This window comes from Notolepis coatsorum (genome assembly GCF_963971535.1).
Source record: "Notolepis coatsorum genome assembly, chromosome: 5".
NCBI lineage: Eukaryota > Metazoa > Chordata > Actinopteri > Aulopiformes > Paralepididae > Notolepis > Notolepis coatsorum.
In genome coordinates this window covers 43,037,552-43,055,258 of record NC_140169.1, presented here as the reverse complement: position 1 = coordinate 43,055,258, position 17,707 = coordinate 43,037,552, and the positions used below count along the sequence as shown (strand labels likewise).

Sequence of the window (17,707 nt, the reverse complement as noted above, 5' to 3'; positions counted from 1 at the left end):
TAAATTTGATTTGATTTGATTTGATTTGAGATAGGAGGGAAGAGAGGGGGGAGAGAGAGAAAGAGAGAGGGGTGAGAGAGAGGAGGAAGGAGAGAGGAGGAAAGATAGAGGGGGGAGAGAGAAAGAGAGCGAGAGGGGAAATACAGAGGAGGGGAAAATAGAGATGGGGAAGAGAGAAAGAGAGAAGATTGGGTAAGAGAGAGTGAGGGGAAATACAGAGGAGAGAGGGGGAAATAGAGATGGGGGAAGAGAGCGAGGGTGGGGAGAGAAAGAGAGGGGGAAAGTGAGAGAAAGGGAGGGGAAAGAGAAAGAAAAAAGGGAGAGAAAAGGGAAAAGAGAGAGGGAGATGAAGAGAGAACAAATGAAAGCAACGGATCAAAGCTATGAGCCTCTTTCATGTCTGCAGGTGCCTGTGCTTCAGACTGCCTCAGTACACAACAAGCACAGTCAGTATAGATACAACATTTACAGATTCTGAGGAAAAAACACAAGATTACAGTCCCAGCGTCTATTTGGAGAGGAGGGAACGAGAGAGCATAGGGAAAAGAAACAACATGGCAAGCAGAGATGGACCATGGAAGAGCTAGATCAAAGAAGAACTGGACCAAGGAATAGATGGACCAAGGAAGAGATGAACCTAGGAAGACATGAGCCAAGGAAGAGATGAACCTAGGAAGAGATGAACCTAGGAAGACATGAGCCAAGGAAGAGATGGACCAAGGAAGAGATGGACCTAGGAAGAGATGGACCTAAGAAGACATGAGCCAAGGAAGAGATGGACCAAGGAAGAGATGGACCTAGGAAGAGATGGACCAAGGAAGACATGAGCCAAGGAAGAGATGGACCTAGGAAGACATGAGCCAAGGAAGAGATGGACCTAGGAAGACATGAGCCAAGGAAGAGATGGACCAAGGAAGAGATGGACCAAGGACATGGACCAAGGAAGAGATGGACCAAGGAAGACATGAGCCAAGGAAGAGATGAACCAAGGAAGACATGAGCCAAGGAAGAGATGAACCTAGGAAGACATGAGCCAAGGAAGAGATGGACCTAGGAAGACATGAGCCAAGGAAGAGATGAACCAAGGAAGAGGTGAACCAAGGAAGAGGTGAACCAAGGAAGACATGAGCCAAGGAAGAGATGAACCAAGGAAGAGGTGAACCAAGGAAGACATGAGCCAAGGAAGAGATGAACCTAGGAAGAGATGAACCAAGGAAGACATGAGCCAAGGAAGAGATGAACCAAGGAAGACATGAGCCAAGGAAGAGATAGACCATAGGGCTGGACGATATGGCCAAAAATGATATTGCGATAACGATAGATAATTTAAAAAAAATCGAATATATATATAAAATGTAAATAAAAATGTCAACAGATGTATGTTTATTTTGCAGCAATTCTTTGTCGTTGCCGCCATCTTTAGTGTTACAGCCCCTCACACTCCAGTTCTCAGGCTGCAGCTGGTTTGAAAGCGAAAGTAAACCGGCTTCTCTGCTGGCTGTGGCTCCAGTATTGGTCAGTATTGTCATTTGGACAAGCAAAGCCATTACTTTAAGTTGCAGGCAAGAAATACAAGTCTGTCCACTGTCTCTGGTTTGAAAACTGCCCTGTTGCAGGTCAGAAAAAATTAAATAAGATATTTTTTTCCCCCGATATCGATTATTAAAATATATCGCAATAATTATCATTATCGTTACATCGCCCAGCCCTAATAGACCAAGAAAGAGATAGTGACGAGTAATAACGATTGAGAAAAGGCAGAAGTGTGAGGTGATTGGGGGTGGGGTGTGTGTGAGTGTGAGTGAGTGTGTGAAAGAGAGAAAACGAGGCGGGTTTACAGCAGGGCTGACCCCTCATAGGCAATTAATTAGTTGATTCAGTCTTAGACAGCCAAGAATCTATTAGTCAATTCTATCTATTTGTATGCTATTTTATTCCATGCTGAATGAGATATTTCCTGAAAACATAATTTCACACACATCCAAAAACTCTAAACCGTTTCACACATTAATTTTGTTTGACAGTGACAGCTCTTAAAAAGGGATAGTTGTGATTTGAGTACCCCTATTTCTTACTCCCGTCTGTACAAGCTGACTGAGGCTCACAGATTGTACTCGATGTAGTGTGTACACAAAGGTAGATCTCAGTCACCTTCAGTCAGCTTGTACAGACAGCAGCTTGACTCCATTGACGTTCTATGGATTTGTGGCAAGACTAGCCAGAGCTAGTATGAGAAACAGAATGGATTGTGCTGAGAAAGGACCCCACCGATCAACAACATCAGGCCAGCACTAGGATGACACGTGTAAAAAGTAACCACTCATTCACCACAGCTGAATAATAAAGGTGATGCGTCAGTTAGTGGTGAAGTGTATGTGTAATTAAACACTAAAGGTAACACCTTTACACAAATGTAATTAAACACTAAAAGTAAGTGTTCTTTTTTGCGTTGAATTACATTCGTGTAAAAGTACAAACTTCCTGTTTGACTATTTTGTTCCTTGAAGTGGTGTTTAACACTTTCAGTGCCACCAGGGGGCGCACGACTTAGAAATTCAGGGTATCTCGCAGCTCACACAGTATACAGACATTGACCGTTCTCATTCAGTTATTACACGTTATGTCTGCATCATGAATAAAAAATAAGCACATGATCAAATTCAATTAAATCATATCCATCAATATTAATAGGAGCGTGATTAGATAAAAGCAGGTGTATAAAACAGTGTATAAAAACAGGTGTAAAAACAGGTGTGTGGGTCAGAGGTCAGGTCCCCCGCACTATAATACACTGTTGGTACAGTCTGATGGCTGTGGGGACAAAGGACCTCCTGTGCCGCTCAGTCCGTGAGTGCAGGGAGATGAGCCGTCCGCTGCGACTGCTGCTCTGTCCCACCAGGGGGCGGTGGAGAGGGTGGTTGGTATTGCCCATGATGGCCAGCAGCTTGCTCTGCGTGCGGCTCTCCACCACGGTCCCCAGTGGGTCCAGTCTCCTCCCCACCACTGAGCCAGCCTTCTTGACCAGCTTATCCAGCCGCCTGGCATCCCTCACTGCCGTGGTATTACCACCCCAGCAGACAGCGGCGTAGAGGAGCACACTTGACACCACTGCCTGATAGAACATGAACAACATTTCCCCACACACATTAAAAGACCTGAGCCTCCTAAGGAAGAACAGCCGGCTCTGTCCTTTCTTGTATAGCGCTTCCGCGTTTGCTGCCCGTCGCTTATCAAAGAATCATTTTCCAGTCAGTGCTGTCAAGGCAGATTGGTTTTTTATCACTTCATTTCCGTTTGAGAGCATTTTGAAAAACACCCGTTTTGAGGTAAAAAACAGCCCATTCTGTGATAATCGTCTTTTACTGGAATATTCCAGAACGTTGATATTTGTCGGCCTATTTATGAATCGTTTTCAAATAAACGCTAGATGATTAATAGTATACGTACACGCACGCACATTCGAGGCGCGCGCTGATAATAGCCGTTTTCATTTCCTCATGGATTTTACAGTGAAACCGCTGGAGCACATATCAGAAAACAGCTTATATCTTAATCAAAAAGAGTATGATTATCCTAACACTGATAACATAGATTCCTTACCTGACATCAGATGGTATCCAACTGGTATATTCCAATTCCTGATCACCATTCGAAAAAATCTATAAGTGTATAGATCTAACGTGTATACAGTAGAACTCATGCTTGCCGCGGCTCAGAGTCTCCAGAATGAACTCTGGTAACCCCGGCTGCATCAGTGGACTGGAAAATGTGGACTGGAATATTTTTTTCCCCCATCCATTTTCATTGAGTCCATTCCAAAATCCCTGATGTCATCTGGGAGACGATAGGGGGCGCTTTTTTCACATCTGATCGCCGGCGGCCTTTGGGTAGGCTAGGGTAGGCTCGCGTGATGCAATATGATTTCAGATCGCTAAAAAAAAAAAAATATCAAGAAATCTCGTGAGTGGCTTTCAACGTAACTATTGTAAATCCGAGAAAAGCCGTGAGTGGCAGTCAAAGTGTTAATAGTGACGTTTTAACATTGAAGTGAATGGGCACTTCCGTATATCTCCACCCCATCAGATGAGAAATACATGAAACAAAAAAATGTAATCATTTGGTGTCTCACCACTGTTGTACCCACTCTCACCACTGCAGTACCCACTCTCACCACTGCAGTACCCACTCTCACCACTGTTGTACCCACTCTCACCACTGTTGTACCCACTCTCACCACTGCAGTACCCACTCTCACCACTGTTGTACCCACTCTCACCACTGTTGTACCCACTCTCACCACTGTTGTACCCACTCTCACCACTGTTGTACCCACTCTCACCACTGTTGTACCCACTCTCACCACTGTTGTACCCACTGTTGTACCCACTCACCACTGCAGTACCCACTCTCACCACTGTTGTGCCCACTCTCACCACTGTTGTGTACCCACTCTCACCACTGCAGTACCCACTCTCACCACTGCAGTACCCACTCTCACCACTGCACAAAGAGGGTTCCAGTGGTTACTTACAGGCAGCCATGTTGGAAGAAAGATGACAAACATTCTGTGCGAGGCCTCTGTTTAACCCTTTCACTGCTGCACTACCAAACGGTTAACCCTTTCACTGCGACACTACAGAAGGTTAACCCTTTACTATCACACTAACGTCGGTAGTGTGATAGTAAAGGGTTAACCTTCTGTAGTGTGGCAGTGAAAGGGTTAAAAGGGGAGGTTCTGTGATATGGGTGTCACGTTAGGGATGAGGTTCTGTGATATGGGTGTCACGTTAGGGATGAGGTTCTGTGATATGGGTGTCACGTTAGGGATGAGGTTCTGTGATATGGGTGTCACGTTAGGGATGAGGTTCTGTGATATGGGTGTCACGTTAGGGATGAGGTTCTGTGATATGGGTGTCACGTTAGGGATGAGGTTCTGTGATATGGGTGTCACGTTAGGGATGAGGTTCTGTGATATGGGTGTCACGTTAGGGATGGGCGTGAGTAATCCATTACTCGTAGCTATGAGAAATCTGAAAATATTTACATATATTTTCACATGTGTAAGATTATAGCTGTTTGTTGGTTTCCTTAAACATATATACGTGAATGAACTAAAATAAGTTAATATATATATATATTCTAATATCTTTTTTTAAAGTTTTTTTTTCCTTTGAGTAATACAGATCAATCGAGTATAGCATGCGATCAATCGATCTGGACTTTTCTTTAAAATGCCCATCCCTATGTCACGTCATAACCGCTTTCCGTTAGCGAATACACAAGAGGCAATTTACCTATCTATTGCCTACCTACCTAGCGGTCCTTTATACCGGCAGCCATCAGGCTCTACAACAAAGAGCTTAGACGACCGGCTCTGCTGCCACAACTATCATTGTCAGAACTCGGGACTTGAGAACTAGAGACTCACTGGACTATCTTGTATTTGTACTTTTTTATATTATATTGTATTTGTATTTATATTTTATATCTATAGTGTATATAGATACTAGACTGTATAGGAATGTGAAGCCTGTATATCCCCCCCCCCCCCCCATGCTGCTTTGACACCCAAATTTCCCCAAGGGGATTAATAAAGGATCATCTTATCTTTTATTATCTTATCTCAAGCCCTGCCCTGTTTTCTTGATCCTCCAATAATGACGGTTACTTCCATGCACAAACAAAGACTTTTCTTGATCCTCGAGTCACAATTGTTGCATCCCTCCCTCCTTGTCGAAGGGAAGCAATAGTCATCATTTGAGGGTGAAGAAAAGAGGGCGAGGCTTGCATTCAATGCATGTGTAAATCTGTCAAAGTCAAATTCCTTGAACATGTTACACATGACGTGCGGCTAAATGAAATGAAATCACTTCTGGTTCATTCAGGAGGGGGGGGGGGGCTTACTTTAGTGTGGGGACGATGCTCTGCTGTGACTTGGTCAGCCTGAGGGGGGGGGGGGGGGGGGACTTACTTTAGTGTGGGGACGATGCTCTGCTGTGACTTGGTCAGCCTGAGCCGGTACCAGAGACACCTGCCGTGGACCCTCCTCAGGCTCTTCAGACGCAGTTGTTCTGAGGTCAGCAGAGAGAGAGAGAGAGAGAAGAGTGTGAAGAGAGAGAGAAGAGAGAAAGAAGAGTGAAGAGAGGAGTGTGAAGAGAGGAGTGTGGAGAGAGAGAGACAGAGATAGAAGTGTGAAGAGAGAGAGAGAGAGAGAAGAGATTGAAGAGAGAGAGTTGGTAAGGGGTTTCACACAGAACACATTCCTACTAGTATTCAAATGACATAATAATAATCATCACAGTCTCACAGACATCTTGGTAGGCAAACATCAAGTGATTACAATAAACTAGTGGGTAGGGAAGGGGTGCGAGTAGTTGATTTCTACTCGCGGTTTCAAATTAACTTGAGTGGTTTTTGAGGGAACTCCTTTTTTTTGTTACCATCAAGTACGTCGTCTATTAAAAGTGCTTGTTTTTGTCATGGAAACGGAAGTCTCACTCTGAAATCCTGCAAGGCGTGAGTTGTTATGAGAAGACAACATTTTAAGTTGTAGAGAATGAGAGCATAAGGAGGATTCTATTAAAACGTTACAGCGAAAAGTTTGTTGCGTTGGAAATTAATACAGCAAGCTTAGCGTTATCTAAAAGAAAAAAACAGCTGTTCATGTGGGGCGGCTACGTGGCGTAGTGGGCAAGGCACTCGCCACGAAATGCTGGAGACGCTGGGCTCGTCAGTTCGAGCCCAGCGCTCCACATTTGCTTTAAGTTTAGCTGGTCGTTCATACTAATACACATTGGCCGTATTAGGGGGTGGGAAACTGATGGGTGGGGATCGAGCGTTGTGAACAAGCGACTCCTACAGGTCGGTTGGTGCGCCTGCGCAGTAGAATCAGGAAGTGTCGGGGGCAGCGTGAGCCTCCCACGCATTACTCCTCGCCACTGAGAGATCGAGCTGCGCAGGTGAAAAGATGCGACTGCTGTTACCTCAAGTACCGGAGGGGACTTGTGCTATGTATGACTTAGTCCACATTGCAGCCGGCTTGTGGGAGGCAAGAAACAGCGTCCGTGACAGGGGAGGGTTGAATTGGATGATACGAAATTGGGATGGGAGAAAAAGTGGATAAAAAAGAAGAAAAAAAACAGCTGTTCATGTTAAGTGCATTTCCAAATTGTGTCAACATCCTATCGCCCAGTTTGTGTGGGGTTCATAGACTACTGATATGGAAATATGTTGTTCCATGAGAGGAGAGACCTGCTGCAGACAGAGTGGAGGTAATGTAATTATTACAAATGGTAACTGACTGTTTTGACTGACAATACGCAATAAGCATCGGGTATATTGCTGTGCATCGTTATCGCTGCTGCCATGCTCTTTAAGATGCGTTCTAAAAAATAGATTTCCCTAAACAAGTAGGTGCTCATCAAACAGCACCATGTTGGTAGGAAGTTAGCCAGATATCATGAGTATATACTGAGATGTCATGAGTATATACTGCCATGTCATGAGTATATACTGATGCTCACTCACATTGCAGTGCTTTTTTTGTATACCATTTCCCCCCCGAGGCTAAAAAAAAACTGTCAAGATTCACATTACAAAATACAAAAATGGGTAAACACTGGCTGCATAGAAATATGTTTCCCAGGTTAGCCTAAATGTAATTGCCAACGTGTATAATGTCTTATAAACGTATGTCTTCACATGTTCAAATAGCATTCTTTGGAATCCAATTCCTTCATACCGTTTCCCCCGGCTACCCGACCAGATGTTGGGAGAATGCTGCATAGACTTTGATTTCGGGAAATTCTGTCATACTGTACGTTTGAATCGTTTGTGATCCTAAAGATTACTGTGAGGGATTGATTGATTGAAAACTTTATTAACAGATTGCAGAATGGGTACAGTACAGCTCAATACATACAATTGTTAAGGGGATGCAGACCAGAGAAAGACTTTCGTCTTGTTTACATCAGGGTCCCCCATTTTCAATTCATCGTAACATATATGACATATATGACATACAGATAGACAGTACTGCTACATCTATGACATACCAGATTTGCAAATACAGTACCGTTTGTGATACAAAAAGAGTCCAGAACAGAAAAAAAAAAAAAAAAGAGTATATACATTTGACGTAGAAACTGTACATTGGATTGGATTGGGTAGGGGGGGGGGTGGGGGGGACTGTACATTGGAGGTGGTTGGGTGGGTGGGGGGGCGGAGGTTGGGTAGGAGGGGTGGGTGGGGGACACTGTACAAACAAAACTGTACATTGGAATATTGACAAGACCATACTTGGTAATTTACTGTACATTGGAGGGGGTTGTGTTAGGATATTTGCAGGGCCCAGTTTCGAATTGCAGTCTCCCGTAGGTGTTTTTTGAGAGTGTTTTTGAAAGTGGGTAGTGATTCACAATACATTCCTTTACAGCTTTGGGTAGGGCGTTCCACATTGATGTGGCATAATTGCGAAACGTGTTTAGTCCCTTGTTTGAGCCGAATCTGGGTTTAACATGATTTGTGGAGCTCCCTCTGGTGTTGTGATCGTGGTATTCACTGACCTTTGGGAAGTATTTTGACATGTACATGGGTACCTTGGTCGTGTAGTGTATCTTGTAGACCAGGCCCATTGCAAGTTGCTGTACTCTGTCGTCTACTCTAAGCCATCCTAGGTTGTCAAAGTGGGCAGTGGGTTCTAGGAGTAAGGTCAAGCAGTAGTCTGACCAGTTTGTTTTGAGATGTTTGTAATTTTGTTTTTAGCGCCTTTGAGGTGCTTTGGTACCATGAGGTGCAAGCATAGTTATGCATAGGGAGCTATGCATAAAGAAATCCGATGCTTACATAACTTCTCGCTGAGAAAACTGCCAGAAGGGAATACAGTGTTAACGTGAGCTAAGTTATACAATATCACCCAAACTAACATCTGCCTACGATTCAACACAGATTACCTGGCGATTTTGACAGCTGGGTTTTGTCAGCTAACGTTAATAAAACGACGTGTTACGTGGAAACACTCAAGCCAGGTCGGTTATAGCAGGTCTGACCTGGTCAATTGATTGATTGAAAATTGTATTAACAGATTGCAGAATGGGTACAATACAGTACAGCTCAATACACACAATTGTTAAGGGGATGCAGTCATGCAGACCAGAGAAAGACTTTCGTCTTGTTTACATCAGGGTCCCCCATTTTCAATTAATCATAACATACATGACATACAGATAGACAGTACTGCTACATCTAGACATTATGACATACCAATCAAGGCAGTGAATAGTGTCGTTATGAATATATGAACCCCTGTCCGCGATGCTGTTGCTGTCTCTCGATTCGATGTTAGCTAAGCTAGCTAAGCTAGCTAACATCAGCACAACAAGATGCACGATAGCATGACTAACTACTGTTGCCAGGCTGCTAGCTAGCTCACGGTTATGGCAGCTTGCTTATTAAGCTTGTTGGTTTTGAACAACGAGGCAACAGATAAGTGTAATATATCCGTCACACACTAAGCTAACGTCGTCAACTAACAAGCAGAGAAGACAAGTGAAACGTAACGTTAGATAGAGAGAGAGACAGCTAGCTTCAGGGAGTGTGTTTACTAACTAAGCTAGCCGCTAGCTCCTCCAGTCAGACGGACACCAGGCCTCACCAGCGTTCTGGTCCCGGGGCCAGAGGTAGTATGTGGCCGGGATCACAATGAGACCCACGAAGGACGTTAGGAAGTAGAAGAATGTGTTGCCGCTGTCGTCGTATTGGAACTGTTGCCCGGCCATGTCGTCGCGGCTCTGCTCGGGTCCCGCTGGGTCTCCGCAGTGCTCCTCTCCCTCTCAGCCCGACCTGGTGACCTGACAGACCGGCAGCCCGAACAGCTCTGACGAGGGTCGGTGGACGTGGTTTACGCGCCTGCGCAGTGTGTTTTATTTTTCTTCTTCAGTGGTGGTGACTCGTCTTTAAAAAAAATTAAAAATAAAACCACTGTGCTTGACTTTACTGACACCTACAGGTTGCAGAGATGCACGCAAATCAAATCAAATCAAATGTCTGTAGTAGTGTGTGGTAGTGAAAGGTTTAACATTCTGTAGTGTGGTAGTGTGAAAGGGTTAACATTCTGTAGTGTGGTAGTGTGAAAGGGTTAACATTCTGTAGTGTGGTAGTGAAAGGGTTAACATTCTGTAGTGTGGTAGTGTGAAAGGGTTAACATTCTGTAGTGTGGTAGTGAAAGGGTTAACATTCTGTAGTGTGGTAGGGAAAGGGTTAATATTCTGTAGTGTGATAGTGAAAGGGTTAACATTCTGTAGTGTGGTAGTGAAAGGGTTAACCATTGGGTAGTGTGGTAGTGAAAGGGTTAACGACAGGTTATGTATATAACCTAGTTATATGAGTACTGGCTAAGCGTCCCGCTCTTAAGCCATACCGAGATATACCTCATCTCATGTACCTATTGTACTCCAACGAATAAAACCAAAATACACCCCTCACCTGCCAGGCCCCGCCCCTAGTGGCATGCTACATAGGACTGGGCATGGCCACCACTCACTCTTCCTCGGAAAAAAATCGTTTCCAAAGAAAAGTTTCCCCAAGGGAACTCAGGGCACACTAAGAGCGGGACGCTTAGCCAGTACTCATATAACTAGGTTATATACATAACCTGTCGTTATATTTCGTACTTGCATCGCGTCCCGCTCTTAAGCCATACCGAGATATGGGGTAGAGCGGACCCGAGGCCCGACAGATGCACCCCCTGAGGACCCGTAAGCCCACATTAAGGGGGAAGGGGAGTCCCGTCACCGCATCCTTTCTAATGAAGCGTGGGCGCAGTCAACTCCACCCGAGTGCGAACAAGAGGGAACTAGAACCCCTTGAACACACAGCACAGGCGGAACCACGTGCGACACAACACACTGTGGCCCATACCCACACACCCCTGCTACCCCACCAAAGGACGGGAAGCAGGAGAGGCCACAGACCTCAGAACCGCCTGGGAGACAGAACCCCCGGTCATGTCCATGAGGTAAAACCTTACGAAGGGACCCGGGGAGGACCATGAAGCTGCAGCACAGATGTCCTCCACCGAGGCCCCACCCAGCAGAGCGGCAGAGGCTGCCACCCCACAAGTGGAGTGCGCTCTGACGCCCCCAGGGGGAGCCAGCCCGGCCAACGTGTAGCAAAGGGCAATGCCCTCGCACAACCAATGGGACAGGCGCTGTTTCGATAGTGCCTTACCAGCACGAGAACCACCGTAACAGACAAACTGATCGGTAGCCCTGAGGCCCTGAGTACGGCTGAGGTAAATCCCCAAAGCCCGGACCGGACATGACAGGTGAAGGCCCGCCTCCAACTCACTAGCGTGAGGAGGTGGATGAAACGCCTGAACCACAATATCCCTGGAGCGGAAGGAACTCCGGATATTTGTAGGCACGAAGGCAGGATTAGGCCGCAGAGTGGCACCGCAATCGGAACGAAAGACAGGCACTCTGGTCGTACCGAGAGAGCACAAAGCACACCCACGTGTTTAGCGGAGGTGACGGCCAGCAAGAACGCGGTCTTGAATGACAGCTGTTCCAACAGCGCTTGCTCAAGAGGCTCAAACGGGGCCAAGGACAACCGACGAGGACCAATTAAAGATCCCAACTCGGAGCCAAAGAGCGTTTTACCGGCTTAACGCGTCGGGCGCCAAGCAGGAAACGCTTCACAAGAGGGTGGCTGAACAACATCACCCTCAAATCCCTCATGATAAGAGGATATAGCTGCTGCATATACCCTCACCGTCGAAGCCGACAGTCTATCAAGGAGAGACTGGAGGTAAACAAGGACAGTATCCAGGGGGCAGGACACCGGTCCCTGCCCCCCGCCTTACACCACTCTTGGAACATACGCCATCTGCCCGCGTAAGCGCGACAGTGGAGGGAGCATGCGCATTCCGGATGGTATCAACCACAGAAGGGTCTATCCTCTCCAGACTTACCCTCTCACCAGCCAAACCATCAGACGTTGGCACAACACCGGGTGCTGAACAGCGACCCGTGTGCTTGAGTGAGGGCCTTCGCCGACCAAGGAATAGGCCATAGCGGTGCTACCAGTAGCTGGATCAGGACCGGGAACCACACAACTGCGCCCCGGTCCGGCGCAATCAGGATCAAGGACCTGCGCTCCTCAACGTACCCGCCCCCAACAACTGACCTAACAGATGTATGGGGAAAGAATCCCAGGCGGCACGGCATCGGTCCCAGACCTGCCTGGCTATGTCCGGACGTAATCCCCACCCGTCAGGATGAGGACCGCCCGCGACATTACACCTGTACCCATATTCACCCTGCCGGGGATGTGGGGAGCCCTCAGGCCGCGCAGATGGAGGACGCCCATAGCCAGCCGGCCGCCGCCCGGTGCAGACGGGGGGAGCGTACTCCTCCCTGTCTGTCGATATACGACACTGACGTCGTATCGAGCGTGTCGCAACACGCTCTGAGAGGGATGCCCATAGCACTCCACCCGTTGACTGGGAAGAGGAGTACTCTACTTCCAGTCTACAGCAACCCCAGGCTGGTAGGAACCCTGCCTGGCATGAGACCTGACGATCCACCTTGACCGCCAAGGACCAGAACGTCGGCAGGGCAGAATACACTTCGTAACCCCTGACGACGCAGAGGCCCCTGTCCGGCCTCCACGCACTTGGTGAAGATGCGGGGAGCCAGAGAAAAGCCGAACGGTAGCCCCTGGTACCCATACGCTAACCCTGTAAGAGAAGCGCAGGTAAGCCCTAGGACGGAAGATCGGGAATGCGAACACGCATCCTACAGGTCTATGGAGGAGAACCAGACCCCCACCTGACAGTGTTCAACAGGTAGGAGACGACCCAAAAAATACCGAACCTTCCCATGATCCAACATGGGTCTGACACCCCCCCCCTCCCGATTTCCACCAGAGAACACCGGGAGTAAAATGCCACGACGATGGCTTGCTTCGTCCACAGAGATCAGATCTCGTCGACCAGAGCTGTCACTGCTGGTGACCCTGACAATAGGGTCTGTACCAAACCCGAAAATGGGTGGGGTTGTGTAAATACAAGTCCCCGCCTCAGCGTTCTCTCCATCCACCTTGACATATGGTACTGCCGTAGCCATATGTGATGACACTCCCAACGCACCCGCCGCCATGTGGCGCAGGTCCGCAAGGAACTGTAGATAGGTGGCCCGGTCCCACCCGCTGTGCGTAGCCAACCCTGGACCCGTGCGAGCAGAGCGTTCCGTGGAGTCGGGTCGGAACCTGACACTACCCACGAGGCAATCGCACCCAAGGGGGGACCCCGACAGAAAGGGCCGGTTTGATACGGGGGAAGCTGACATCAATCTAGGTGACAAAAGCCCCCCCACTGAACACCCCTCCAGAACATGCTGAGGAGTTGTTCTGCAGCCGGACATGCAAGGCGTGAGGACCCCATGGGTTCCTACACACCGTAGCCCTGCAGTGATATTACTACCACCTAAATCACACGCACCTCTTCTTTTCAGACCACTGCCGATCTCGCGGGAGTGGGAGGCACCAACATGATACCTGGCCTGGCGAAGGCGAGGCCGGGGAAGCCTGCACTGTGTGCCTCAAAAGGTTTCGAGCCCCCCTGCTGACAACACCTATAGTTGACAGACGTAACACCAGGCTCAACCAACACAGCTTATGGTGTCGGAGCCGCTTGACAGCACAACATTCTCACGGACAGACCCAGGCTCAGCCATCAACTGGGTGTCAGCCCCTGTCCCCATGAGAAGCGAAAAGTGGGGCCGCCCGCGCTTTAACGAAGGCACGCGGCCCGCAGCCAAAGGAAACAATAAGAGCCCCCTTTTTCCGCTGGTGTTGGGGGAGGGAGTGATCGGAGAGCGGGTTGCTCGCGGCAGGACGGCGACGGCTTGTATATTCTAAGCCGAGCCCATCCAACATGGCCGATCCCTCGGCCGCCAAGGCTGTCGGCCTTGTGGACACCTGTCGATTCAACGCCCAGGATACCTCTGGCGGGGGAAAACATGGCCACCTGTCGAGGGCCTCGTCATCGCCGCTGACGAGGCCGTGCTCTCTCTTCTTCTGGCTGCGCGGTGTGAGGCGGTGTGGGGCCTAGGACAAATACCGCCCGCGCTCCAGCGGAAGACCAAAATCCCTATATAATCCCTGAGCGGTTATAGCTTGCGGCTAGGTCAAAGCTAATAACGTCAACAACCTCACGCGATGTGTCGACGTCGGCTGGCCCTCAAGGTCCCGCCACCAGACACCATTTTTTGACAGAAAAAACAGCAATTCGAACACAGTTCTAATCGCTGCCAATTCCATACCGTGGCGGTACAGGCTTTAGCAGCCCACCAGCCACTCGCCGGGCCGACCCACCTCATGGCGTCGGCCGGGCGGGGCACTGTTTCAACATGTCAAAAGCAAAGGACTGATGCTAACACAGAGCACCAGTGGTGGTTGTAAACAGCAACCTCCACTGTGGTGTGCACCATGAAGGGGTTAATGAATAAATGAACTAACACCACGAACATACTGTAGAATGGGCAAGCCCATGTACACAACGTTAAGGGGAGGCGGAACAGAGAGAACCAGTCCCGCATTCATTCATAATATTCACAACAGCACACCAGCCCTAGACCTCAGCCCATTTACCCATGAAAGTAAACAAAGCCCCCCCCGCACTACTCCCCCAGTATACACCGATTGACCGTCAGCATGAACGGTTGAGAGGAGGGAAGATTGTAGCATAGACAGACATTCCCGTAGCAGAGAGACAGAACAAAAACAGTAGCCCCACTATCAGGGGTGTAAAAAGTACCCAGAAATTGCACTTAAGTGAAAGTATGGGTACCGTCTCAAAATCTTACTCAAGTTAAAGTCAGAGTATCTGGCTAAAAACACACTTGAGTAAAAGTAAAAAGGTTTCTACTTTTAAATGTTTAATCAAAGATCCCCGCTTTCTAGTCTTGCACAACGACCAATCAGCATGGGTATGGGCGGGTTCATTTTCCATTGATGGGGATTTGATTGGCTGTTTTTAAATAAAGTGTGGCCGCAGGATTAATAACGTTAACGTTAGTTCGGCCAGAGAAACAAATATACTAATTAAAATAGTTGTACTTTGTACTTTGTAGGTCTGCATTTTAAATGTAAGGAGTAAAAAGTATGTATTTTTTCTCTGAAATGTAATTGAGTAAAAGTACAAGTATACAAACCTAATAATACTCAAGTAAAGTACAAATCCCCAAAAACAGTACTTAAGTATTGTGATGAAGTACAATTACTCAAGTACTTTACACCTGTAGTATATTCCTATAGAATCCTTCTGTAGTATATTCCTATAGAATCCTACAATAATCTAAGGTTATTGTACAGTACAATGAGATTGCTATCTGGAAGGAGGAGAAAGGAGCATACGTGATAGAATTGTTGGTCTCCTCATCTGACTTAAGCAGATGAGAAATAAACGTGTAAGCCAGACAACCAGAACTCTAGTTCAACTCAACTGATTTATTTGACCCAGGGCCAAGAGTGAATAAAAGGTTGCCTTTCACATACAAGGATTATCAGAAAACATTAACATGTCTGCTCTGTACAAAGAATCAACACGGTTTGCATCTCAAACCCCAACAGGTACACAAAACAGTCATTTGTTAACATAATTTGAACATGCATTGAAAATACTGTAAGCCCTTTTTGCATATAAGTAAGCCTGGTTTCTAAGCTAAGTTACATTCTATTCTAACCAAACATAATGGTTCCATCCGGCTTACTTACATCAAAAACAGCACAGTCTCTCTGGTGGGGAGGGGTGGAGCCGCAGACCCTGGGGTTGGGGTGGTCTGGGCTCCTGAACTGCCAATATGTTCGCTCTTATATACTATCATTTCTGGCCAATAATAGCACATTTTACTAATACAGTTGGTCCAATCAGGCGGTCTCCTGTGGGGCTGGCTGCCCCCACCTCTGGGTTTCTCTGGGGGGGGGGGGCCGGCTGCCCCCACCTCCTCGATCTCCTGGGCGTCTCTGTGGGGGTTGGTGTTGTCTTCCGTCAGTGAACAGAAGGGGGGTCTTGATGGCCCCCCCTCCTTGGTGTGGCCAAATCTCCTCTTAAATGAATAATATATAACTTTAACATTCCTTCTATATGGCTATAGATGTCTAATATCATCCAAGTACAGTCAGTGCTTTCTTAGACTGATACCAGACATCATATGAGATCTTTTGATACTAAACAGTTGATTAATAGATTGTCCTGTCTTATAATGTCAGAGCCAGTATGAGGTCTCTGGTTAGACCAGCTGTCCTCTGCGGTAATCTGGTCACAGTAGGTGTGACCTTTGTCTCTTTGTTCTGAGTACTGAGTACATTTGTTAGTGGGGGTTTATTGACTGTTTCTGTAACACCAGTATCACTTAAAACACCCTCTGCTGTTGAAAGGGTATGTCGTATATTTCTAAATGAAAACATGAATAAAATAACTAAAAGTGTACAAAATAATACTGGACGGAAATGCAGTTGGTAAACTGAAAGGGGCGACAGGGGCTCCAGGAAGAATGGTGTCCGTTAGCACCAGGCCTAAAGAGGGTAGAGACAGTTGACTCCCCAGACCAGATGGCTGACCTTAAGATAATTACTGGGCCCTCCAGGAGATAGTAAGATAGGGCAGGAAGGAAGTATGTACTCTAGCTAAGAGAGGAAACAAAAGCTTACTCCAGAAGGACCCATTTGCCCCCACCGGACGGAACCTATTTGATAATAACAGACAGAAGGAAGGATATAATTATCTTTGAAGGAACTAAACCAAACTCAAAATAACAGTTGGGATCAAAGATCATATTTACATTAAGCCAAAGCAATTTAAGTTACAACGGCAGCAGCTGCTGACTAAGGTACAGAGGTCAGAAAGGTGACACCAAAACGGTTGGAATCTTCCTTTCACATCACAGAAAACTGCCACCAGTTAAAACAGTGCAAATCAATAATATACTAATAGGTTTAGCAATTTCATAAGTTACATGTAGGCATAACTCTTAGAACTATTAGAATAACAGAAGTCACCATAAGGAATAAAAACTCTTAATGCTAAAAAGATAAACAACTATACAATATTGGTCATATGATTTAATCAGGAAATAAAGTGTTCTATTGAAGGACGGATATGGTTTGTTGTCTGGGCACTGAGAGTAGTCTGTTTCTTCAATCTAGACTATGTAAACATTTTGTCACAAGAAAACATGAGGATGTGGCACGCATTAAACTAATCAATGATTAAACAGCCCGGCAGATTCTATGGTGAACGGTTGTGTCAGCAGAATAAGTGTAACATGTTGACGCAAGACCCAAGAGGACGTGTCACAACAGACAAATTCCGGCTACAAGGAATTTGGCCAAATAGGGAAGCCAGATTGTGGGAGTGACGTCAATAGATAGGCAGGGAAGGTCCTCTCTCTCTCTCTCTCTCTCATAAAAAGGGCTGATGGCGACGGAGAAAAACACACACACACCAGAAGGGACCTGGAGACTGCAGACACACCCGGTGACGGGAGCGAGGAGACGGAGAAGGATCCCTGGAACCGGTGACACAGAGAGCCATTGACACCAGATGACAGAGCCGAGGCTCATAGCAGACTCCGCCGAGACTAAATCAAGCGCTCCCTGCCTGACCGCCGAGGAACGACCAGCAAACCACTAAGAGAAGACGCGTGTT

General features: G+C 47.1%; 1 protein-coding gene across 1 annotated transcript in view; it reads right to left on the bottom strand.

Moving 5' to 3' along the window:
• The window catches only part of sec63 (SEC63 homolog, protein translocation regulator), a 110,409-nt gene extending 100,547 nt beyond the window's left edge, over nt 1-9,862 (bottom strand). Inside the window, exons 1-2 of the mRNA XM_084315353.1 lie at nt 9,653-9,862; nt 5,972-6,071 (exon numbers count right to left, since the gene is read on the bottom strand). Of these exons, the coding sequence (XP_084171479.1) occupies nt 5,972-6,071; nt 9,653-9,776 (224 nt within the window). The 5' untranslated portion in view covers nt 9,777-9,862. The remainder of the gene's footprint in view (nt 1-5,971; nt 6,072-9,652) is intronic.
• Between the last annotated feature and the right edge of the window lie 7,845 nt (nt 9,863-17,707).